The sequence below is a fragment of the Clarias gariepinus genome, chromosome 16 (genome assembly GCF_024256425.1).
Source record: "Clarias gariepinus isolate MV-2021 ecotype Netherlands chromosome 16, CGAR_prim_01v2, whole genome shotgun sequence".
Classification (NCBI taxonomy): domain Eukaryota; kingdom Metazoa; phylum Chordata; class Actinopteri; order Siluriformes; family Clariidae; genus Clarias; species Clarias gariepinus.
The window spans coordinates 15,460,084-15,484,331 of NC_071115.1; the positions used below are offsets into that span (position 1 = coordinate 15,460,084).

The following is a 24,248-nucleotide window of genomic DNA, read 5'->3' on the forward strand; positions in this document are numbered from 1 at the left end:
CGCGCTATTGGAGCTCTTCACGCGACTTTTTCAAACACGTTCACGCGCTCGCTCACACAGACGCTCACTTCTCGACAGAGACATCGAACACTTCACTTCTCTCACTCTCGGAGTTCAGCTTTTCATTAACAGATATAACAAGTCTTATTTTCATTAATCTTATTTCTCTCTCGGAGAAAATATTTATTTGTGAACAGAAAAGTATGTATATATACTTTTTTAAATCAAGAATGTAGTGGGAATTCTCTTTAATTGCCAGTGGAAATGGAAAAAGCTGTCAAAGCGGACCTGCGCGGTCTGAACCTTCAAGCGAGTGGATCTTAATGCGCATTTATATATCGGCTTCATAGTTGTTACAAATAATCAAAGCATTACGTAGTTGATCGAGGATCCATTTGGGAGAAAAATGATTTCTGAGGAGCGAAGCAACCAGTTTAACAAGCAAGGGCTCGGGTTTCCCATTGGAATATTAATCCGATCCCCGAAAAAACGCCTTGCAACTTTGGGAAGGAAGCCCAGCAATGGCTCTGTACAGTAAGTCATGATTTAAATAATATAACTTGAATATAGATTGACATCAAAACGTGTTTACATCTTCATATTAATGCTGGACCAACAGAACGCATGGCAGTAAAAGCAGTTATAGATAACAGCACTAGAGTTTAAAACATCAATTAAATGACAATCTAAATTTACATTAATAAACGGAACACACGTGTCCTTTCTAGACAAGGGTGATATTGTGACGAAGCATTTTAAATGTTATTTAGATTAGCTTTTTTTTCCTTTTGCATTGTCATAATTTATCAGAGGTTATGGAGGCAAGAAAAACGTTCCAGAGACAACATTAAAAAGAACACAGGAAGCAGTCTCAAAAGGAAACCCATCCTCTACTGGGTGACACTTGATAGTGAGAAAAAGTATTACTCTGCTACAGTTGTACTTTCAAAAGAAGAATCACATTGCTGAGTGTGTTGACAGAATCTTTAGTCTAAACACTGCTGTTATTATTGTCATTTAAATAGAATTTTCAACATCCACAAATGTTCTGATTTGTGACTTTTTACTTTTTTATGACTGATTACTTTTAAGACTGAAGAAGGTTATATAAGGTTACTGTTTGTTTGGACTTAGACACCTTTTCCATATGCCCATAATGAAAACTAATGATTTTCATTTTTCCTTACACATTTATTTGTCCACCTTCACCTTATTCTTTGAATAAGAAAAATTAATGAAGGTTCTGTCCAGTTGCTGTGGTTTTTACATACTTCTACCAATGTTTTATGTTAAATCCCTTTTCCCAAGTTTGTTACTTACATTTTTTACAGGTAAACCTTTAATATGCTGGATTATTTTTTTCATTACTGGCATTAAAAAACAAATTGCTCTTTGAAGGATAGAAGATCTTCTCATGGTTGAAAGGAATCTGTCTTTGGAAGGCTTTTAAATAAATGCTTTAATTATTTTCCTTTTGGTGGAGTCTGTGGAGATGAGCATAGCCGTGGCAAGTCTTTAAATTTATCCTTCTGCCTCACTTGGGTTTTTAGATCCAACACGTCTGAAAGCACGACTCGATCAACTGAGAGCACTGGTGTCAGACAGCCAGCCAAAAGTAAGATCCGCCGCCACAACAACAAGCTAACCACAGTGTTTAACCGGAGTCCACTTCTCCGAGACAGCGAACCTAGACGTCTTGCAGGAAATCTGGAGTTGAATGATGACCCTACTGAGCTGTCCAGTCAACTGTCTGCCCCAGGGATCTTAAAAATATTTGGCAGTGACATCTGCCAAGGGGCTAATTACAAGAGTGTGCTGGCCACAAATCGCTCCAGTGCCAGGGAGCTGGTTAAAGAGGCTCTAGAGAGGTAAATCCTTCTATTCTTTTAACACAATTAGTGGCACAGTGGGTAGCTTCGCCATTGCACAGTTTCAAGGTCTATAATTTAACCTTGAGATTGGGTTATTGTTTGTGTGGAGTTTGGTATATTCTTCCCATGACCATGTTACTCTCCCAGGCATGTACCCTGCAATGGTTTAGTGTCTCATTTAAAATGTTTTGGCTTCTTGTGCCTAGGATATGCTCTGGGTCAAGTACATCCCTGTTTCCGGAAAAAAAGTGTTTACTTAAGCTGAATGAATGAATGTATGAAGGAATAAATAAATGAAATACGCAATAACTTTCAGTTAATTTACCTATTTATCTATACTATAGTTTTGTCAAAAGTGAGTTGATTTTATTCTTTCACAGATACTGCCTTGAAACGGAAGATCCAAATGCATATGTCCTCTGTGATGTAATTGGGCGTACCGGGATATCCCACCAGTGGGAGACTGAGTGCCTTCGGGTTATTGGTGACGATGAGAAACCACTCATACTACAGTCCCTTTGGAAACCCAAAGAGGGATTCTGCAGAAGGTTCGAGCTCCACAAAAAAACAAATGTGGAAGGTCAAAACCCCAAAAACAGAGATACAGTCACTGAAGGTAATCCACAAGAATGGACTGGTGTTAATCCAGAGATTCAGACGTATTTATTTCATCCCATTATTCATTTGGCAGATGCATTTATATAAAGCAAATTACAAATGAAGCAGAACAACATAACATCTGAGGGAATTAAGGTTAAAGTCGTCACAGGCGTTGTGGCAGTTTTATGACTTAAACCTAAAGCCTCATTTCTACTGCTGCAATGTTAGTTAATATTTCAGCCACTGATGCATCTTGCCATTTTGACTATAGATTATACTTTTAAATACCTGAATGGATATTTAGCCGGTCACAAAGAAAGGAAAATGGGCACCTTTAGTGTAGCATAATCCAGTTTTAGTTTTCTATAAATTCCTCTACTCTTTGTCACCCCTAATTGTTGAATAGGGAAATCACATAGTAAAAGCTGTTCTTTAATGGTGCATGCTTTGGTCTTCGTTAAAATAAGAATTTTGTGAAAGATATGTCACTGAGCTTAAAACGAAAGACTTCTGAAGATTGCATTGGCACGTGTTTACATTAACCAGTACAGTACAGATATTTTACAATAACAGTTAATTATCTATAGTTTATTATCAATCCAATATCTGTATAATGCCAGTGACAGGAAAAGTATCTGAGGAGGGGTCACTATGTATAATAAAATGAAGAATCCTGTCTTGTGTGAAATTAGCTTAGTCTGCAATTCTGAATAAGCTTAAAATTTGATATCAGTCCATTGTCATTAAATTGTGACTTTTTATAATTGTAAAAGTATCAAAAAAAGATTGACAATATATCAGTAGGAGTTATGTGACTATTATCATGACACACTGACCCAGTTGCTCAGAATATTTTAGTATTTAATAGGTGCCTTTTTCCATATATTCTCATTGACTTCCTTAGAATATAGATAAAAATAGCTTTTAGTGTTTGAGTTTTATTTTGCTGTGCTTACCTGTGCATGGTCCTATTTTCACAAGAGTACAGATGGCCACGATATCTTTTTTCTTTAAAGTATTTTATTGGGATAGAACCATATTTTTTACCCTGGGCTTTCCGGCTGTGCCTAAGCACCAAGAACATGTGTAGTGACTGGTTGTTTTCCTTTCCATCTAAGCTTGTTTCCTGCGCTCTGGAGAGTGTTTGACCATGTTGTCTTTGGAACAGAACTTAGGGTTTTCTCTAGGCTCCCTGGTGGAGCAGAGACCAGAGAGACCTGTCACCGCTGGCTCTGTGCACAACAATGCGGACAGACGCCCACTTCCATAGCTGATAACGCCCTCGGTGTGAAAGCATGGCCTCTGAACATTCCATGGTGCTTAATGTCTCCGGGGTTAAGCTGAATGGTGTTTGTGTTTGGTCACACACAGATTGTTTCGGGTGGAAGTGAACCGTTTTTTTATGGATTTCCTGCACTTCTCTCACTCACGCTGGCGAAATTGTTGTTGGGAATTACTAAAACGCATACAATATGTTAAAGCTATAATGTTGCTTCAGCTTGATTTCCTCAAATTATCTTTGCCAATATGATATGCTTGTTATAACCAGGATTTCCTCGAAGATAACAATGATAGATCCAACGCATTTAAAAAAAGATAAAAATATACTTTTTTTTATCTATCCATTTTTTTGTGAGGTGCTTGGAGTCTTCCTCAGGGAGCTCAGGATAAAAGGCTGAGTACATGCTGGATGGGGTGTGATCCTAGAGCAGGGCACAAGCGCACACACTTATATCATATGGCTAATTTGTGAAGGCCTACCAAACATGTCTTTAGTACCTGGAGGAAACCCACCAAGCACATGGGAAACATTCAAACTCAGTTCACACAGTGTAGGGGCGAGATTCAAATCCCCTATCCGGAAGGCTTGAGGCGAAAGAGCTAACCAGTAAGCCAGCGTGGCTTATATCTGAACATATTCTACAAGTTTCAGCCCTCATATTTGTCCAAAATATTCCCATAAGCTGTTTTATTATTAGTGTTTTTCTTTACAAAGGAGAGGCAGTACTAATCCTTTCTCCCCTTTTTGTCATGTTTATCTCCAGGCCTCAATGCCCAAATGCGAAAGCAACAGAAAGTACATTCGAGGGTCACGTCACTTTTTGTGGATGGGAGCAGTGGAAATATGGACGGTGTTGGTATCTGGAGGAGCCTGAGTGATATGGACCTTTCTGCCATGGGTAAGGAGGCCTCCAGGGCGAATAAAGTAGGCACTCTACTGGAGAATGCAGAGGCTGAAGCAGACTTGGAGGGACACCTTATCACAGAGAAGGAAGAGACGGAGAGTAGTGATGACAACACTACACAATATTCCATCCACCCACCATTTGATTTTCCCTATTTTCTTCTCCTTCAAGGCTACAGCCACAGACAAGTAAGCTTCTTTTATGCTTTATTTCTTTTTAAAAATCATATTTGACTCAATGTTAAGCAGTGTGAGACAGTTTGATGGATACTATTCAGAGGTAACCATTTGTTCTGTCAGGTTGTGATTTTGCTATAGCAGTGAGTAATCCCACAAAGCTTGGTGAAGGTGTTTTTATCACCACGAATGCATGAACCATTAAAAAGTTTTAAACTATGGTATCAAACATCTCTACATTCTTTTAGACTGAATAGAAATATCCATCCTGAAGAATTAAATCTTAACTTTTACAATTAAAATGTGATCATTAAATATAATCATATTTTAAAATTAAATTTCACTTTTTTCAAATTATATGTATTTCTTTTGGAGGTATGCATTATACCTTACACATAATCCTGCTTGAATACCTGCAAACCAGAACAAGTGCCATTATTGTTTGCTTTATCTCTATCTAGATAGAGTGATGCAATAGCGCTTTATTATTTTAGTCTGTTAAATTGTCTCACGTCATGATCTGTTCACTCTGTTTAAACATATCACCTTCCTAAATTGCCTTCATGCAAATGCCACACTTTTTACTAGTGTATTTGTCATCTTGTAGATTGCCAGGTAACCGAGCCAAGTCTGTAATGTAACCAGATGCACTGCATAGCAACCATAATACCCGATGGCCAGATATTTATTTCTGTACAATCGTCCTAGAAAGTGGTGAAAAAGAAAGAAGCTCTTGCATTTGCCTTTGGGCTTATTAATAATAAGTTAATATCTAAAGGCAACATTATATGACCTTATACGACCGTACTGGAAGTGGGAGTGTCGAATATGAAGAGGCAAACAGGCATGTGTAAGGATATTGTTGTGGCAGTTGTGATATTAAGGTTTCACCTATCACGCAGGGGTGGGAAGTTCAGCTTAAGACACTGCATTTGAGCCAAGCTGACATCTGGCAGAACTCTTGACGGGAATGTTCTCTATGTGTTGGATCTTGTGCCAAGATCTGACAGATTACAGGTTTCCCAAAGAGTGAATAATAAAGCACCTGCACAAACACATTTTTTTCCCATCGCAAGCCAATATACACTGCTCCATTACTTCCTCTTTGTTGCTTAAACAGAAAAAGGAAAAGAAAAAAAAACAGCATTGCTTCATAATATGATCTTGTGCTTATATTCTCTTCTGCGATGAATTTGTTTTCTGAACTTTCCAGAGTGTAGCCAAGCCCACTTCTAGGCGAAGGAAATTGTCACTGCCCTGTTTGTTCTTCATTGTGAAGGCTGCTGAGTGTGCAAAGCCCTGTGTGGGCGTGCTAGTGTGCTTGCGTGGGTTGATATGGGTCCGTGTTGCACTGGGAAACACGGCCCGGCCTGAGTTATTTTTTAACGCAGCAGTTATTGGTGATGTATTCATGCCCACCACAGTGTGTGTGTTTGACCTTGCTGAATTGATTATGTTATGATTATATCCGTGTGTGTGTGTTGTCTAAGGGCTGCTCATACTGTAAACAAGAGTTAACATTCCTGAAGGATGAGGCCACACTCCTACCTGTAATTTTGTTGCAGGAAGTATTCTGCTTTGTGTGTTTAAACCAAGGTTGGCTGAGGCCAAACAAATCCTTAAGTAGTTTGAACTCTAAGCTACATGATAAGAGTACTGAGTCAGTTTTGGGTTTTTATTTCATATTTCACATTTTACGTTTTCAATGAATATGAATAAATTAATATAATAAAATAATAGTTGACAAGATCATCTAATATCAGTTAAAGCTAAAGTCTGGTCTCATTGGTGCCAAGATCTGTAAACTGTATAAAACAAATCACACGGACATCCAATTAGTCAGGTTGAGGAAGCGTTGCTAGCTGTTTGTGAACTTGCCTATGAATTCATTGTGTGTTCTTTTATAATGACATCCATTTGTAAGAAATATTAAAAGTCCACTAGCAATGGATATATAATAGCATCATGTACACTGCTTAACTGGTTGTAATGATAAATCATAAAAAAATCTGAAGATGTTTAAACATCAGGATCTAATTTAATAAAGTCATTTTGTATAAAACTGTAAAAGTTGTGCATCTGGTTCTTTCTAGGACTTTGTGATCTACCTGATGAGTGGGAACAGTTGTGTATTTGGCTGCTGTGCTGGACACGGTGAAGATGGCGAGCGGTTAAAGGTGGATGTGGTGCTCTATGCACCTGATGTGCTCCCCCAACACTGCTGGGTTCAGCACATGGATTTTCCTAGAACTCAAGCTGAGGGTAGCAGGAGAACTGCAACCCTACTCAAACCTTTCCATGGAGCCTCCATAACCCACAACGGTGTGCAGTTAAAGGATGAAGCCGAATTATTTCCTGGGGATCTAATAGGCTTGGGCCAGCATTACCTCTTCATGTATAAAGATCCCACAGCACCTGATGTCCAGCGCATACCTACCTGGATGGCTGGTCTTTCTCCCCCAGCTTTAGCCTCACCCTGTAATCCCCGTGGTTCCTCTGTAACAAGGCACAGGACCAGAAGGAGGGTCCCAGCCTGCTGGAGGGATCCTGACCAGAGAGTGCTATCCCTTACCTATGAACTGCACCAAGAGAACCAGGTGCTGGAGAAGATCATCACCATGGTGGACCCCAGAGGACCCGAGCCCAAACTAATTCCAGCCTTCCTGCTGTGTTTATGCATTCAGCATTCTGCTGCTAGCTGGGAGATGACAAACTTCCGCAAACTGCTGCTCCAAATCGCAAACCAGATCCAGCTTGCCATGTTGGTGGGTATGAATTTAGAAAGGATAAGAAAAAATACAGATCTTCCAATATCTTGTAGATAGCGTTGGTTTGCTTTGTGTTATCAGCCTTTAGATCATGACACAGCATGAACCATGCTCATTTGTTTATAAGTTGAACAAAGTATTTAGCATACAAAAAACCTGTAAATTAAGTTTTGCTTTCTTTTTCTTTCACAGGAAAGTACAAAAGAGCTTGCAGTGCTTCAGCCAGACAAGTAAGAGCTTTTTTAAATATATAATTTCTTTCTATTTAATCACTGCTAGAGCCACTTTCTAATATATTTTTAAGTCATGTAAGTTATAAAAATTTTTTATATTCAGCTTGGTCGTTATGTCTTATATTCTAATTAAAGTGCCGAAACAAAATGTCTAGATGTCTTAAAATGATAGTTTTAATATTACTCTAAGCAAAGGGTCTATTCATCTTCCCTGTCTTTACTGCATTTAAACCCAATATACAGCTCACTCGTCTCATACACTGCCTGACCATTCTAAAACTTTGCTCAACCATCTCTAGCTTTGATTACAGCAACGTGGTGGCCAGTTCATGTATGAAAAAGATTCTTCATGCTCCCAGAACTACTCTTTGAACATCTAAACTTTATGTTCCCAGGCAAATTCAAACCCTTTTTCCTAATTAGTCTTAGTATCACGGGTTTTTCTTATGGCCACACAGCTGTTTATTCTCAATCATGTGAGTTCTCCTCAAGTTGTGTGTGGAAATAATTTTACTTCCACTATTAAACATGGCTAAACCCCGAGCCTTTACGTGATCTCATTTGTGATTTTCCTGACCACATTTCTTCCATTGAGCTGACGGTTCAGCATCATCCTTACAGCGTATAATAATATGATTAGGGGTTCTTAATTTAATTTCAGTAGTCACCTTAGTTTTTTCTTTGCTTGATGCAGGCCAATAATTTCACCCTCCTATAAAGACTTATTTTAAACAGGCAGTGAATATATGTATAAACTATTAAGACAGCATTTTGCAACTTGCTTATTGAGATTTTTCCAGTATAGACTAATGTATATTGATGTCACGAGTGTGTTTAAAATAGTGTCCCCCCTCCCTTTTTTTTCTTTGCTGTAGTGGAGCCGGAGATGGGCAGCCAGAGTCGGAATCTATTTGTCTGCTGAGCATGGCTGAGCTGATCCCAGGCCTGCAGCCTCTCGTGCTATGGATGGCCAACTCCATTGAACTGTTACATTTCATTCAGCATGACGTGCCCCTGCTCCTGCCATGGACACAGCAAGATGAAGAGCAGGACAAAGGTACTTTATCTAAACTTAACTTTGCTGCTACAAATTGATTATTGGCTTGTCTGTGAAACTTAAAATAATAAGGCTTGATTAATTAACGGTATCCAAAGTTTAACTTTTTTTTATCTTCAGGATCAAAATATACAACACTATACTGCTGAAGTATGTCTTAGAAGTGTTTATTGTTTATTTTCTATAGCAATATTTAAGGTTTCTTAATACCATATATTGCTGTATATAGTTGATATGTTGTTTTTTGCCAGTTTTGCAGCATTGTATAAATATGAAGAATATGTATAATGACAGCTGGTTAACTGCCTGGTTAAACAAACATAGGAATAAAAAAATGGTACTGAAATGCCATGATCAAATCAAAGATATTTTTGCTAAAAGTGTTGTTATACATTTGTTATATTATCATCATATTCCTGCACTAATGTTCTTAAGTTGCTTAAGAACATTTTTTTCATTTTTTAAATTCTTTTGTAATCTGAATGTGAAGGGATTTACTGTATCATACTAATGACATGCCTGTTGTTTTTCAGAATTGTTAAATTCTCAGATCCTGTCGACACGTAATGCCAGTGAGGAGGCCATGACTGTCCTAGAGGAAGTCATCATGTTCACTTTCCAGCAGACTGTCTATTACCTTACAAGAGTAAGCAAATACTCATAACACACACAAACACTTGCACATACCTACTCATACAGACCTTTCCATTTGCCATTTTACCATAAGTCCCATATAGCCAGATTAGATAACAAGGCACTGTGGATTAGTGTGTGTGGTACTATTTTTCAATTTGTTTCTTTGGAATGGAAAACAAATAGATGGTCTGTTGAATTCTCTCAAGGTTGGAATTCATTGTGCATTCATTGGAATTCATTGCGCAAAACATTTCTTTAACACTACTTTCGCTTTAGATTTCTTCATGTTAAAAATGTTAGGTATGTTTTAGATAAAAATTATATAATCATATGCTCAGGTTTCCTTTGGCGATATTGATTTGATAATTTTTGAGAGTTAAACAGTCTTAAACACTATATAGTATTTGTTTTTGCACATGTGGTTAAACAACAAGCGCCATAAACACCAGATTTCTGACGTTCACTGCTCATAACCACACCTGAGAAACACTTGCTTAACTGGACAGTGGAAACTGGATACTATGCTGGTTCTGCCTACGCAGCCACAAAAATAAATAACTTGGACAGCTGCTTCCTTTGAAGTTTTTGGTTCGCTGCCAGAAAGGTGTGCACCCCACTGCCCGTTCTGTCCTGATGAGTGGTGAGACATGTAACATGGTGAGAGTGAACAGGAAGGACAGAGTGGCTCATCAGTCACCTGCTTTTATAGGGGAATGGGGAAGCAGCTGTGGTTTATGAACATAAACCCTAACAGTGCCTCAAGCTCAGTTGATGTTTCCTACTCAGGAAAAAGAACTGCCGTTATTACCAAACTGCCAGCACAGAGAACTGGAGACGATTACAAACCAGAGTGATTTAAAATATAACTGAGTGCTTTGGAGTTAATGGTCATCTCACTGGGACAATATTTAACAGATATAGCTCAGAGGAAAACAGCTTCTGCTTTCATATTGTGTTGATGTGTGGTGACTCAAGTAAACCTGGGGTGAGGCTAGAATTTATAAACCAGTTGCCAGGTTGTTGTAATGCCAACATTTTTTTGTCAGTCTGGTTATAACGCCAGTAACGCGGGTTGTACAAATATGTATAGAAAGATCACATGCTTCTTTTTTTGTACTAAAATGTTAATAGTGTGTCAATCCTGGCTATGTCCTGGATAAGCCTTAATGTGACGTCGTTGTGATTTCATGTTGATGTTGAGATACAGTATATATATATATATATATATATATATATTATCAACAGTGCTTTATAAAGTGTTTCTTTAAAGTGATTTACCCTCTCCAACTTGGCTTGTAGCAGGTCAGGAGTGGGTACTTTTAAAAGCAAATCAGTGACAATTCAAATCAGATAAGGTAGAAAGGTCTCAGGGACACATTTTTACTCCTACATCTTGCTGCAGGCAAGCAAGCCAAGCCACAATGTGCTATACTCCTGTGTTTAAGCACAAAACTTCCCTCCATGTTTCCTGTACACTCTAAGATTTTCCTCCCACAGGAACCATATTAATTCTGCATCGCTTTAATCACTTTTGCATTAAAAAGCTTAATCTGTTTGCCATTGTAGCCTGTATTTGCTATCATAACTGCTGTCTGTTATCTGCAAATGTAGTCACTGGGTCAGTGGGGTATATACATGAGACTGGGAGTAGCTTCTTATCTTGTCAACGCTCAAGACCTTTAGTGTGATTGTAACAATGGACTGTCGTGGCTGAGACATTTCCCAGAGCCACCCCAATCTGTACGCTGAAAGGAAGCTTGCTTGTGCCGTGTTTCCTGTGAACTCAGATAGAACATACAATGCCTGGAGTAGATTCTGCATCTCACTATACTCCTAAGAATACTGATATAGAACTATCTGGTATCTTTTTTTAATACACTGTTTGTATTTTTGACGGTTACATTTATAATGTAGGACTTACTTTTCTGAACAGCAAATTACATGTTTATACTCTATTGAAGCACACAGTCTAATATATCAAAATTTCCATAGACACACACATTTCCGTGGCAGAGACTTCACATTATGATGTCATGAAATACTTATTTAGCACTTTCGGGAGGAAACTCTTTTGTTCCCTTTTTCTCTTAGTCAAAAAAAAAAAATAAGGCTGTACCTTTACATTCCTAATTGTGTGTTTATCACTATATTATATACCAAATGTTAAATACAATGTAAAACGTATCCTTGATTATCTCCATATATATTTTTGCAGAGATTGTATTCAGTGCTGCCAGGATTGCTAGACAGTAATCCTTTTTCTGAGAACGGACAGCTGCGTATACCTGCGGGTGTCAGCAACATCCTGGATGTCCTAAAGGAGGCATTACAGCTGCTCAACACCTTCAATGTGCACTCAGACATATCTTCACAGCTCCTGGCCTATCTCTTCTTCTTTACCAATGCCTCACTCTTCAACATCCTTATGGAGAGAGGTGAGTGCTGTCCAATGCACAACATTCTGTATGTAGACACATGTTGCATTAAGCATCCTTATTTCAGCTGCGAAAGAGTGACGAGTGTCTGCACCAATACTAATTATTCAAGTGAAAAATTATTATCTGTGAATTTCGTTCTTTTTAAAGGTTCGGGAGGTGGGTTCTATCAGTGGTCCAGAGGAGTACAGATCCGAGCCAACCTAGATTTGGTGATAGACTGGACCCAGAGTGTTGGTTTGGGAGATCTGGCTGCGGAGTTCTTCCAGAAACTCTCCTCAGCCGTCAACCTACTGGCCACCCCAAAGGAGAATTTGCTACAGGTCAGACTTTATGTACTTAGAATAGATTTTTTTTTTCACCTAAATAACTGTACCTGCTCTTGAATAACTAATCCATGGATTTTAAACCTATTTGGGGGAAATTTTCAGTAAAACTCACTTAGCATCTTGTAGCTAGACTACGCTAAAGCCCTTGAGGTGTCTTGTAATTACAAAGATATTGTATTGAGCCCCATATTTCACTGATCATGTAGGAACAACAACAAAGTGACTCAATTGAGGTGCCAGGTCCAATATATTATGACATAACCGCATGGTTTCTTCTGATAACAAAGTTCATGCATATTTATTTCCTTATGACTGGAGTACACTTTGTACCCTTCTTATATGACACAGAGAGTGCCAAAGCTAAGACGCGAGTGTATTAATACTGACGTCATCCGAATGATACTCCAAAAGGCATGCTGCGGCACGCAGTAAGTGTAGTTATTACATAAAGACTTGGACCACGTTGTGTTTTGAGTGATGTAATTAAATATTGCTCATGCAACTAATTCATTATTTACTCTGTTGGGAAAACAGATGGCACAGAACACTGAGGGCGAACAACCACCCTCTGATCTCAAACATGTAAATAAAATATAGTGAGGCTGACTTGTGATATTAACTTATAATGCTGTGTAAGTGTGTTACTTAAAGGAGCTTTCCTGTGCGGTTTCACATGACGGATCACAACTGCAGGAAGTGATCATGTTAATAGGACCACACAAAAAGTTACAAGGTGACACCAGGACACATCCGTGCTGTAACAGATTTACAGGGGTTGTCAAATTGCTTTATTTTCTTTGAGGAAGTGAGGTCGGAGAGGTGCCAGGGAGGGGCTGTAAATGAGCTCATACTATGATTGACCTTGACTCTTGTCTACCATTTGTGAAACATAAATGACTAATCGTCCCCTGATACTTATGGTACAGTGTCTAAAAAAAGCATTTGGACAGTTACCCAATTTTTGGTAAATGTAAACCACCACAATGGATCTGAAATAAAGTCATTAACCCGTGAACCTATATATCATACTGTTCCTCGTTGTTCATATGCTTAAAAGTAATGGGACAACTGACTGCTAAGCTGTTTGATGGTGTCTTCTGTTTCTTACAAATCAAGGAGTACTGGAGTTGATTCCAAGTGTTGCATCAGTAGTTCTTTGGTTCCAATGAACAAGCATCAAATGCAAGTGAAGGAGGCCATCATTTGGTTGATATATAAAAAAAAAAAAAAACAGATCAGACGGCATGGAGCAGAAACATTGAGCTACTAAATCAACAATTTTGTGCATTCTTAGAAAGAATGAATGCACTAAGAAACAAGGCAACTAAAGAAAATACTCATAGAATCACAAAATGGTGTTGCTGTCCAAATACTTATTTATACAATACGGTGGTGTAATGGTTAGCACTGTCATCTTTCACCTCCAGGATCCGGGTTTGAGTCCTGGCCAGGCTTGATTCCCGTCTCTGGCTCTCTGTGTGCAGGGAGTTTGCATGTTGTCCCTGTGCTTGGTGGGTTTCCTCCAGGTACTCCGGTTTCTTCCCACAGTCCAAAGACATGCAGATTAGGATAAGTGGCGTTCCCAAATTGCCTGTAGTGTGTGAATAAGTGTGTGTGTGCGTGTCCTGCGATGGATTGGTCCTGGGATAGGCTCCAGAACCCCCCCAAACACCCCAACCCCCCTGGCCATGAATACAGGATAAAGTGGTGTAGACAATGAGTGAGTGAGAGTACCAGTAAGATCTCAACTTTTTATTCACATGTAGCCCTAATCTGTTTTAACCTGCGGTACAGTTGAGTTTTCTGTACAATGCCCTAATCCTTAACCTGAACTCAATTTTTAGGAGATAATTCCTCTCAAAGAATGAGTATGGTCATTTTTGGGATAAAGTGATATGCATATGTATGTATTTGCAAATGCTACGCCATTAAACCTGTTTGTTTTTAAATATGGTTGATCTGTGCCATCTTACATGTCACTGAACATAACCCGGTACAGTATTGCATATCAGCAGAAACTGTCTTGCTGAGCTCCGGGAAAAAAAAAACAGTTGAGTGGACCAGTTGCTAGGAGGCTGGCTTTAACTGTTCCACCCATGAAGCTTGGGCATTTTGTGGTTGTCTGTAATTCAGCAATGTGCTCAACCACATATGCGTCACCCTTTTCACATCTGTTATTTCCAAAGCTGCCTTACACATCAGTGGCATTAGCAATGAGACGCTGGTGCTACATTTGGCATTAGCAATGATTTGCTGAGATTACCCAAAGATTCTGTGTGTTGTTCTGTTGTTTAGGCTCCATATAATAGAAAGTGCAACATTCTCTACACAAATCCCAACCCTAAACCACAGCTTATAAAGAGGAGCCACGTAGCTGCTTTCAACTCAGACAAAAGAACACACCAACCTATATTCATTAGTTTATAATTGTGGTCAGGTATAAGTACAGTATGTATCATATTCATTCCTCTGAAGAAGTGGATACTCGTATAGACCAACCTACAATTTGTCAATTAGAGCATGTGATTAAAGCTCCTGCACAACAGCCTCCACTCTATGTGCTGACTGGTGTAAGTGAAAGGGAGCTTTTCTCAAGAGATCTGATGATAGGTTGGCATGTTAAGGCAACTGTTCCTGTGAAGTGCCCCAGTCATCACCTTGTCTGTTTATATTCAGCACAGACCTCCGAACACTCCCTAAAACATAAGTGTCCTCAGTTTAGGTTGTGTCTTTGTGTTAGTGAGTTCATTGTAAGCGAAGAAAAGTGTCAGGGTTGATTATGGGTAGGTAACAGAAGATGTTTACACTGCATGTATAAATAGAAAGATTTATTGTAGCAGAAGGAGAGGATGGTGCTTTTTGACTGTACTTCATGCTCTTTGACAATAAAATAACAAAAGATACCAAAAAGCACACAAGGGTATGTTTATATATATATATATATATATATATATATATATATATATATATATAAATTATTTTTGTAATACTGTCTTTAATTAATTATTATTTTTGTCTGTATGTAGACCTCCTGGCTGTCCCTTAGAGCCGAATTCCCTCACCTCCATCCAGCGCAACTTCACCATATGCTGAGAGAATACAACTCCAGCAAGGCTTGTCCTTCTAGCTGGACTCCCTCCCCAGACGAAGCTGAATCTGCTGTCCAAACCTGTAAGTCCAACACACGCACACACACACACACACACACACACACACACACACACAAAAAAAAAAAACCTGTGCCAATGTGTTCTAGAGGGCTGAGTTAAGAGGAGGAATGGTGTATCCAGGTGCCAACAAACAGGATCCTCTTTCTTTTATGCTTTTCTCTCTCTCACCCTTTTTGTCGTTTGAAAGTTGTTCCCTGTGGCTGACTGACAAGTTAACTGCCAAGTCTGTTGTTGTCCTGTAGGGGTGGCACGCTTAGTCTAATGTACCACCCTCACCTCTCACAACTAGTATCTTTGGATCATGTTAGGGAACTCACATCATCATCCCCCCTTGGCAGACCTTGGCTTATAGAGAATAGCTTATTTATCACTGTACATATAGCTTGTTTTATATATTGTGTCTATAGTAGTATAATAAATAGTATCTTGTTATCTAGCTGAAATTCTGGAGAGCTTTGACAATCATCCTCCACTTATCCTACCGAACAATACCTTTCACTTGGAGCTTGGGAAGTCCATCACAGAGCCTGCTTTCTTGTCCCACCTTGAGAGCCTGCAGGAGTTCATCCAAACCCTCCCTATCAACAAGACACAAAATGAATTCCGACCACTGCAGGTACATCTCATACTCACTGCTTTAGCTTTCTATAAACTTTAGTCCAGGGTAAGGCATGATTCTGGTTGTGCTTGCTCATCCTAATTAACATGCTTTTCATATCTGTTTATTTTTATAAGGACAACAGCACCAACCTTTTGGAAGATGCACAAGTAGTATCTTCCACATCCAGCTTAGAACTGGAGTGCTCTGGATACATGAAAGCCACCAGTCCAACCGTTCGATGTGGTTATTTGAAGGAGCAACAACAATGCTTATCTGCCTCACCTCCTCAGCTCAGGGGCTTCCACAGTGCTCTAGGTTCATGTGAAGCGCTCTTATCTCAGAAGCTAAAGAGCCTGGAGCTCCAGAACAGCCTGCCTGGAGAAACGGACCTCTGCTCACACAAGAGCCTGGCCTTGGACCCGTCTTGCCTACTCACCCCACCCAACACACCTCAAGGACTGGAGCTTTCTGAACTTGAGGCCAGTCTACAAGAAGAGGCAAAACAAAACACTAAAGGTAATCCATTATCTGATTAGCTTTAAACACAGTAGTTGAAAGCAAACTATTCCATGCACAGGGTTTGGATTAATTCCTGTTTTAAAAAATCCTGTGTTAGAAGACAAGCAGTTACAGCAGTTTTTAAATCCATGACCTACAGCTGGAGGGCAGGAGTACTATAGCAGGAAAACACGAGCAAGCACTTGACTACAGGCCTCTGCCCAGTATAACGATTAATATAAATGACCTGAAGTATCATTTCTCAAACTTTCCTTTTCCAAGCTATCTTCTCTATTGCTGTCATGCTGGACTGGAAACAGAATGCTTGAGGCATGCTCTCTCTGTGGGGTGCTCAACAAGTTCAAAGGATGGGCCGTCTCCTCCCTGGGTCTATTGTTTTTGGCAGCCGGAGTGGTGAGGTCATGCGGGAATGCGGGGGATGGATGCGATACGTGGGGTATTGTGTGCTCTGGCTCTGATTGGTGTTATTATTGAGAAGGCAAAGAGCATGAGGAACGAGCCCAATTAGCTCCTGTCACCATGGGTTGAGCTCCTCCACCTCGATGATTCAGTACATTCCGTCACATTAAGGAAGGATTAACAATGCAGATAAAATTCCCGAACAGGCCTTTCGTGTCCATGGAATGAGCATATCTGTAAATCTGTACTTGTAATTATATTATTATGAGTGCAGCTATATTTAATAGATAATACAAAATGGTTCGTTTTGTATGTTTGACACTTGCTCAGGCTAAACCTTTCAGCCGGTCATGAAAAGTAAACACAATAGGCTTTTTCTTCCAACTGGATTTCGGGATTTCAGGTTTCTTTAGCACGTGATTAATGGGGATTAATCCTTAATGCATGCTTATGAGTAGTTCAAGCTACTGATGAAGAAATTATGCATCAGAAATCTTTCACAAAGAATTCTTGTTTAAATTGTAATTTAACTAATTGTTTAATTTTAATATAATATAAATATAATATATAATTTACCTCAAGGTGGAAAGTTTTCTTCAACTCTTTACTGCTCTTTATGGACTAACTATGGATTCCTCATATTAATCAAAGGCACCTGTTTAACATCGGGGCATTTCCTTGCTAACATATTGCTAACTATTTTGGTCACAGGGTTAATCTCATAATATGGAGTAAACAGAGGTGGTGGTGATGTCAGAAGAAAAAAAAAAAAAAGATCAGTGGACGAAGCGTCATGGGAATTTACAGTCGAGTTGCTGGGTGGAATCTTAATCAGGACATCTATTGTTTGGGGTGCTGGTCCGGGGTGTGAACAGTTTTAAGAGCTGGGGGTGTTACTGTTGCTGCTCCGGTGGTGTTGTGATGATCATGATGGGGGAGGCACATCAGAATCACAGAGGAGCATCCAGAGGAAAAGCAGTTTCATGCTTCTATGCTCTTGCTTGTCTAGCCCATTACAGCATGTGACCGATGGTTCGAATGCCTGAGGTTTACGGAAAATCTCCCTTGAACTTGTCGGGCTCAATTTGAAAATGCAGAATAAAGAGCATTTTAATAAAAATACAAATAGAAAGCTGAGCGTTTTCTGTTTTTATATCTTTCAACCTTAAATAGAACTTTTTAGAAACTAGTACAAAATTCTTTTAGCTCAGTCTCTTGACAAAAATTATAGGCCTTCATATTTGATCAAAGGACTTCCAATACATTAATACATTAAAATTACAGCCTATACGTTGCCACATAAAAGACTGAATGTTTCAGTTAAGTCCAAACCACATGAATAACCTGTTAACATAGAGAGTTGTGATTGTGTTACTCTATAGAGAACGGTCTTAAAGGAAATGCAGTCGAGATGAGAGAAATAGAAGATGATGAGGACGAGAGAGATGAGGTGTTCGCGGTTGAAGTGTCAAGAGGACCTCATGGGCTCGGCCTAGCGCTGGTGGACGGACTGGTGAGAAAAACCTTTAAAAGCATTGTAATTTGTTTTTATTAAGAACAGGATTAAAGACGCTTATGGCTATTAATATAATAATGAGGTGATAACAACAGACACTACATACATCACATAATGTAAATGTACTCCAAATACCAAAAAAGGGGGGGATAAATAACCTAAAAATACTGGCAGTTTATAATTAATCATTAATAATTATATTAATTAATTAATATAATTAATACAGGTTGCACACACATTGGTTTGTCTAAATATTTCTAAATAGCTTTTACACATTTGTTTGTGCCATTTTGGATGTGGCCATAAATCAAGTCTTACGGCTGTTTTTTTTTTTCCCACTTCCCGAATATAAGTTTCATGTCCTAGCAGGATAATCTTACTGGCATAAGAATTTTTAATGAGTTGTACCATGAGGAACTAAACTTCCCAATTGTCATCCATGTCAGATTCTTTGTTTAGGTGAAGGATAAGTAATCTGGCATAGGTCAAAAGAGATCCCCTGGCAACCCACTTTGACGCAAAACACTGGATCTTTGTTTATGAACGCCTTGCATGACTGCCGTTAGCTTTAATGGTTTTAAAACGTGGCTGCTCAGCAGCTGTCGTACCTAAAAATAATCGTTGGCTGTATTAGGCACTATAGTGGTCCCATATGTGTGGATGTAGAGAGCTGCAATGTTACCCAACCCGTTTGAGATTGCCGATGACGGAGTATGCCGTGGAGGTCTGCAGCATGTTTTACCTCCTATTGAACAATTTAGAAGAAAGTGTTCAATAGGAGGTAAATAGTTTTGTTTCAGCCTTGCCAAGAATCATTTGAAATTAATTATTATGGCTACATTGAGATTCTCTGCAATTCCTGGAATATTCAGTCAGTAAAAAATGTAATATAATAGAGAGACAAACTCACAGCCTACTGATATTTCTTATGTAATGTGTTTGTGGCTTGTGTTGTGTGTTTTCTTAACTCAGAAATCTCCACTGGGGGTGAATGGCATTTATGTAAAGTCTGTGGTGCCCGGCTCTCCTGCTGCTCAGTGCCAGAAACTCAGATTTGGTGATCGTATCCTGGCTGTAAATGGAATCAGTCTCATAGGAATGGACTACCAGATGTGAGTATACATGCATACTTACTTACTTACTTACTTACACATCTTCACGAACTCAATGTATCATTGTTGCCCAGAATCAATCAGGAAGATACTTGACCTATTCAGTAAGAAGGACCCTAGGTAATAGACAGGAATCACGGATAAGTTTGCAGACCACCAACATTATAAAATTACCAATAAGTGAAAACAGAAACTGTTCCTAATAAACTGGAAAGTGATTGTATAATGTTTAAACCCTCTGAAACAGATAAAAGCAAGATGATAAGGTAGCAGAAAAAAAAGAAATGGCATTTTGTCACTATAACCCAGAAGTGTTAATCAGTGGAAGAGTACTGGCAAAATCATACTGTATATATAAATGACATGAAATAAGGCCAATGGTTAACCCATGTAACTGAAGTGGGTGCAAAGGACTTATATGATCTAAATGAATGGATATTGTTAAAGTTAAGGAAGAATGTACATACAGTAAATATCATTCATGCATACAAAAATTCAAGCAAAATCCAGTATTGTTTTTATTGATCCTTTTTAATTTAAATATAAGTAAAAAAAAATGATTAAGAAGAAGATGAAGCAGATGCTACAGCCAGACGTGTTCTGTCATTTCATAAACTTCACTTCAAGTAGGCCTTATTGTCACTTCAACCATATACAGTTAGTATGCAGTGAAACGAAACAACATTCCACCAGGACCAAGGTGCTACATGCAACATAGAATTCTAAAATTCTACATCTAAACATAAAATTACAACATAAATTAACAGAAAAGCTAAACTAGCTAACTAAGAGGCCTAGTTAGCTGGCTAGCAGAGACAGGACAGATTGACCTAACATAAATTACAACATAAATGAACAGAAACTAACTAACTAAGGAAGACTATCTACAGGGTTTTTTAACATAAAGTGCACGTGCAATGTGCAAACAAAAGCAACAAAATGACAGTGCGACAACATAACGTAATAATAAGGTGTTGAGGTGATGAGTTGAGGTAGTTACAAGAATTAAGAAGTTAAGAAGCTAGTGCAAAAAGTAGTCCAGTAATGAATATTGTGCAAAAGAGCATTTACAGGTTGGTGTGTACGATAGTTTGTTAGCGTAGGTCAGTGTGTTTGCGCTTTGTGTTGATTAGTAAGTCCAGTCTCAATGTTTTGAGGTAGTTGAGTTAAGCTGAGTGATAATGTCTGTGTGTGTGCGTGTGTGTGTGTGTGTTTATCAGTCCAGTCCCTTTTTGTTGAGAAGGCGGATAGCTTGTGGAAAAAAAAAACGTTGCACAATCTGGATGTGTGTGCCCGAATGCTTCGGTACCTTTTTCCAGATGGCAGGAGGGTGAAGTGTGTGTGAGAGGGGTGTGTCCGATCAGCCACAATGTTGGTGGCTTTGCGGATTTAGTGTGTGGTGTAGATGTCCTCAATAGAGGGGAGAGAGACCCCGATGATCTTCTCTGCTGTTCTCACTATCCGTTGTAGGGTCTTGTGGTCCGATATGGCACAATTCCCAATCCAGACAGTGATGCAGCTGCTCAGAATGCTCTCGAAAGTCCCTCTATAGAAGGTGGTCAGGATCAGTGGTGGAAGCTGGGCCTTCCTCAGTTTTCTTAAAAAGAAGAGACGCTAAAAGAAGGTTTTCTTGTGTAGGGTGCTAGTGTTGAGGGACCAGCTGAGGTCCTTCTCTAGGTGGACACACAGGAATTTGGTGCATTTCGACGATTCCCACAGAGGAGCCGTTGATGCTCAGCGGAGAATGGTCGCCTTGTGTCCTCTTAAAGTCAACAACCATCTCCTTTGTCTTGTTAACATTCAGAGACAGGTTGTTGTCTTTACACCAGTCCGTTAGCCTCTGCATTTCCCCTCTGTACGCTGACTCGTCGTTCTTGCTAATGAGACCCACAACGGTCGTGTCATCAGCGAACTTAATGATGTGTTTCGAACTGTGCGTTGCTACACAGTCGTGAGTCAGCAGTGTGAACAGCAGGGGACTGAGCACACAGCCTTGTGTGGTGGTGCTGGAGGTGCAGTTCCCGGTCCGTACTGACTGAGGCCTTCCAGTCAGAAAGTCAAGGATCCAGTTGCAGAGGGAGGTGTTCAGGCCCAACAGGCTCAGCTTCCTTTGGAAAGCAGTTTCTGTATCTTAGATACCACGTTCTAAAATAACACTGACATCTTTTTCTGTCCTAGTGGTAGAGAGATCATCCGGACATCAGGAGATTGTCTGCGGTTGCTGGTGGCCAAAACAGAAGCCAGAAGCAGCGTCAGGAGCTTCACCACCAGATGCTAAAGCAGTGGGGGACTATCCTGTTTTCACTGGACGTTTTCTACACAGGCTATTTGACATTTGTTATTTTTTTTGTAGCATGACAAACTATATACTTCTTTTCAAGCTGCTGGTCAAAGTCCTCAGACTTTGTTTCTTTTTTTTAACAAAAAAAATAATGGTTTACTGGGAGTATTAATGGAATCACAGCAAATTTCAGTTAGACCTGTTTATGCAGGAGGATAGGTTTGCAATTTGGAGTTCCTGTGGGGAAAGTTTTAACCATAAGTTCATGGATGTAAAAAGCATACCAAATGACCTAAAGTCAATGTTTAATGTAGACATTAAATGCTACAAAGTTCCAATTAAATGTTCTGTTTTGTCTGTAAATGGCTATAGTCCAGACTTTATCCTGATGATTCTTTGATGCCTGTTTTAGCATCAGTGACCCAAACACTTATCCTACATACACAGACATGTAAAGTATATGCAATCTTACAGTAATATCAGTTAAAAAGAATTTCATGGTTTTTTTTGTTCAGTGTATGTTAACCAATATTGGCTTGTATCAAGTACTGCTTTTGACATGTTCAGATCCATGGATCAAATTTCCAAATACAAGTCTTATCAGTTTCACAGCAGGTATTAATGAGCATCATGTGATCCAAAGGTATATTTTTTTTCCTCAGTGCAAGAGAAGCAGTGTTACATCAGCCTTAATACTATGTTAGAAAAGTATTTTGTTGGTGATATTTATATTCTTTTCTATTCTATGTAATATACATGTGAAATAAATATTGCTCATTTCTAATCTGCATGGAGTGGCTCATTGTTATATTCAGATTTCTTGTTTTACATGAATATCCTCTAAGTGGTTCAAGTCATGAGGCCTTAAATGCTGTTGTCATCTTGGAATGCAATTCCAGTCATCTCAGCCTATCATTTTGAACTTTATGGCGTGTTTACATTTTTTTTAAAAAGGCATTGTTGGGGACAACACCCAACTGTGGTAAGCCTATTTATTCCTGACTTAGTTTTTAAATTAGACAGAAATAAAGTAATGGCCAAGTGCAGGGTAAATGAGGAGTGCAGCTTTGCGCCATGCCAGTGAAGGACTTGAGAAGAAGGGTGCCAAGGGTGTGTCTCCCTATGCTGTACCATTTATAGAAGGCTGAGGTTTCCACTGCATCGCTTTCGACTCTAAGCTCCAGTTACAAAAACGTGGCTCTGATGTACCTCACTTTTGCTGAAGCCACATAGAGAAGGGGATTCATCTCTAGAAACATTCCTTCTGTTTAATGTGTGTCTCATGTGTCTGAACAGCCTGGTGGTTTGTGGAATATATCGCTGAGAGGAGGCTGCTTTATCAGATTTTTCTATATAACTAAAACACTAGAAAGCTTTTTGTCAGCAATGTCTGTTTAGCCTCCAGATTATATTAAGTCAGCCACTTGCAACATGCCTGGCTCTTATCTGGTTCCTGTCTGTTCTGAATTTTAAATTGTTCTCCCCATGTTCCCTAAATCTGGTTACTCTGGGTTCTCTGATTTCATCCCTCCTCCCAAAACATTGCTTACACTAAATTGCCCTTAGATGTGAAGGTTTGTTTGTGTGATGGACTGGTGTCTGCTGGATCCAACATGACACATGAATATTATATCAAAATGTACTTTTTGAAGGTGAGTCTCTCATTACTCATTATTTAGTTGTTGCATAACTGACATAATTAGTCCTTTTTTATTTAAGAGCAATCAAATTTATTGCCTATTCAAAAATACCGAATTTGATACAAAACTATATTAATTATTACATTATTAGTATTCATTTATTATTAATGTCAGATAATCTAAAAATGAGCTTTTTGATATACAAAAAAGATTTGTGCCTGGTATCTCTGATGAAATAATCCACCTAAATCAAGTGCCTTAAAGGTGATGAAAGAAAGTATTTTTAAAAAACTGATCAGTAATATGTATCAGGATGATTATCACCTTACATCTAATATGCATATTATGTCAGAACTTTAACATCCTGTTTTTCCTTTCCTTTTGACTCTGCTATTCCAGTCGACAGTTGCAAAACTGGTACTTCTAGTTTATTCCAAAGGTGTGGGCTGGAACTAAAAACAGACATGTGTCATTCCGTCTTATTTCTCTATTGTCGCTTGCTGCTTATTTAAAGCACTGACCCTGTCATTTAAAAGTGATTTTGCACCAGAGATTCGCAACGTCTATTGTCTGAAGGATAAATTAGTGTTTTTGAGAGTGCATGTTGCAATAGTACGCTTACAAAATTAACTTTCTGAGGTCTGTGCTTTAAAAAGAATAGTTTCATGGTGACAGTGTTGGTCTGAAAATGAAAACTTGATTATCCAATTGAAAACAAT

General features: G+C 38.9%; 1 protein-coding gene across 1 annotated transcript; it reads left to right on the top strand.

The window, feature by feature from the left end:
- Positions 1 to 69: 69 nt before the first annotated feature.
- radil2a (Ras association and DIL domains 2a) lies at positions 70 to 22,673 on the top strand. The gene is made up of 16 exons (XM_053515301.1): positions 70 to 534; positions 1,551 to 1,868; positions 2,252 to 2,487; positions 4,517 to 4,845; positions 6,927 to 7,598; positions 7,794 to 7,831; positions 8,710 to 8,891; positions 9,425 to 9,537; positions 11,743 to 11,962; positions 12,113 to 12,285; positions 15,318 to 15,462; positions 15,899 to 16,077; positions 16,197 to 16,578; positions 18,363 to 18,493; positions 19,469 to 19,608; positions 21,787 to 22,673. Exons 1-16 carry the CDS (start codon positions 407 to 409, stop codon positions 21,884 to 21,886), a joined length of 3,486 nt encoding a protein of 1,161 aa, XP_053371276.1. The 5' UTR covers positions 70 to 406; the 3' UTR covers positions 21,887 to 22,673.
- Positions 22,674 to 24,248: the final 1,575 nt, after the last annotated feature.

Bases quoted from the DNA above. Each gene is read 5' to 3' on its own strand.
- radil2a (XM_053515301.1), top strand. From the start codon at position 407: ATGATTTCTGAGGAGCGAAGCAACCAGTTTAACAAGCAAGGGCTCGGG. The intron at 16,579-18,362 runs GTAATCCATTAT...GTTACTCTATAG, and splicing joins GGCAAAACAAAACACTAAAG to AGAACGGTCTTAAAGGAAAT. The intron at 18,494-19,468 runs GTGAGAAAAACC...TTCTTAACTCAG, and splicing joins TAGCGCTGGTGGACGGACTG to AAATCTCCACTGGGGGTGAA.